This window comes from Thalia democratica, chromosome 1 (assembly GCF_965202585.1).
Source record: "Thalia democratica chromosome 1, ktThaDemo2.hap1.1, whole genome shotgun sequence".
In the NCBI taxonomy this organism is placed as follows: Eukaryota; Metazoa; Chordata; class Thaliacea; order Salpida; family Salpidae; genus Thalia; species Thalia democratica.
Window position 1 is genome coordinate 100333046 of NC_139165.1, and position 1428 is coordinate 100334473.

Genomic DNA, 1428 nt, shown 5'->3' on the forward strand with positions numbered 1-1428 from the left:
TACCAAATCACAAAAATCTAAATAAATTGCATTAAATTTAATCTAGAAAAACAAGCTTATTCTAGTATTTTTATAATTATAACTTATAAACAACTTTATCGAGTATTTAAATTAATAATGAAAACATTTAAATACTTCAAAATAAATTTATGCAGATGAAAAACTAACACACGAAAAAACACTTTTATATTTTACAAACGAAACTAACGCATCCCCTAATTTTGTTTAAATTTGCTCCAAATGGTATGTGCACATCGCTAGTGCGCCACTAGCGGCAACTCGAGTTTTGTCGACTTCCTCTGCCAGGAGAAGTGTCATCAGCTTGATTCTGTCGTGATCATCCCGCTCCATTATTCCTATGAATTGTTGAAATAACATTATGATTGTTGTTGTAACATTAGTATTATTGACATTTGAAATGACATTATAATACATTAAAAATGTGAACTTCTAAGAGGACAATATTTTATCTTTATGAATTGTTTCAAATAGAATTATTGCAACTAATTTTTTTATTCTTTTATCTAAAATGTACCAAAATAATTTACACCTGTGCCCGCCAAAAAAATATGTTTTACTTGGCATAGAAAACTTTGATAAGTCAGAATACATTTTATAAACTACTTCATACTTTTATAAATGACTTTTGTTTTATCTTTTTTATTATAGAAAGCTAAACACATTATAAATTAATTATTCCTGACATGTTATTAATGTTATTAGTTTCCGAAAAAAATTTTATGATAGTTTTTTTTAATGTTAATTTATTTTTTAACTTTTTTTAAGTATTTTAGTGAGCATAGCTTTTGAGACAGTTGTTATACATTTCATTTATTTAAATATTAATACCTGAATTATCAATATTTCTATTGTAAACATCAATACTTAAAATTAATTCCTACAATACACAGATAAAACATATTTTTAAATGTAACTCTTCCCTAACACATAGTTCACTATTTTTTAAACAAAGAGCAGTTTTTAAATATTTAGAATAACTTAACCTCTTCGATAATACACAGATAAGTTCAGTGGCATTCCTCCTTATATGAAGATATTCTTCCAACATGTAAGATTCTATATCACATACCATCTTTTTCTTTTACAATCCTTCTCCTATCCTAAACAACTAAAACGTTTAAGATTCTATATCACATATCATTTACTCTCAAAAAATTTTTTTCTATAAAATAATTAATAAAACAAACAAGAATTAATAAAACAATTAATATATTCTCTATTACACGCCTCCTATAATAAATATCTTAAATTTATAAGATTTTTTATCACAAGTTATTTGCTCACTAATGATTTCACATTTCCAATGACTGTTGCTTAAGTTATTAGGTTTCTAAAAAGTTGATATAACTTTTTTAAAGTTAAAGAATTGAACAAGTAATACATCATTTAGTTTTAATTGATGGAGAA

General features: G+C 24.6%; 1 protein-coding gene across 1 annotated transcript; it reads right to left on the reverse strand.

The window, feature by feature from the left end:
• Window positions 1-225: 225 nt before the first annotated feature.
• On the reverse strand, window positions 226-1069 carry LOC145841902 (protein unc-45 homolog B-like). Its single transcript, XM_082949204.1, has 2 exons — window positions 1000-1069; window positions 226-356 (listed from the first exon to the last, which is right to left on the reverse strand). Exons 1-2 carry the CDS (start codon window positions 1067-1069, stop codon window positions 226-228), a joined length of 201 nt encoding a protein of 66 aa, XP_082805330.1.
• Window positions 1070-1428: the final 359 nt, after the last annotated feature.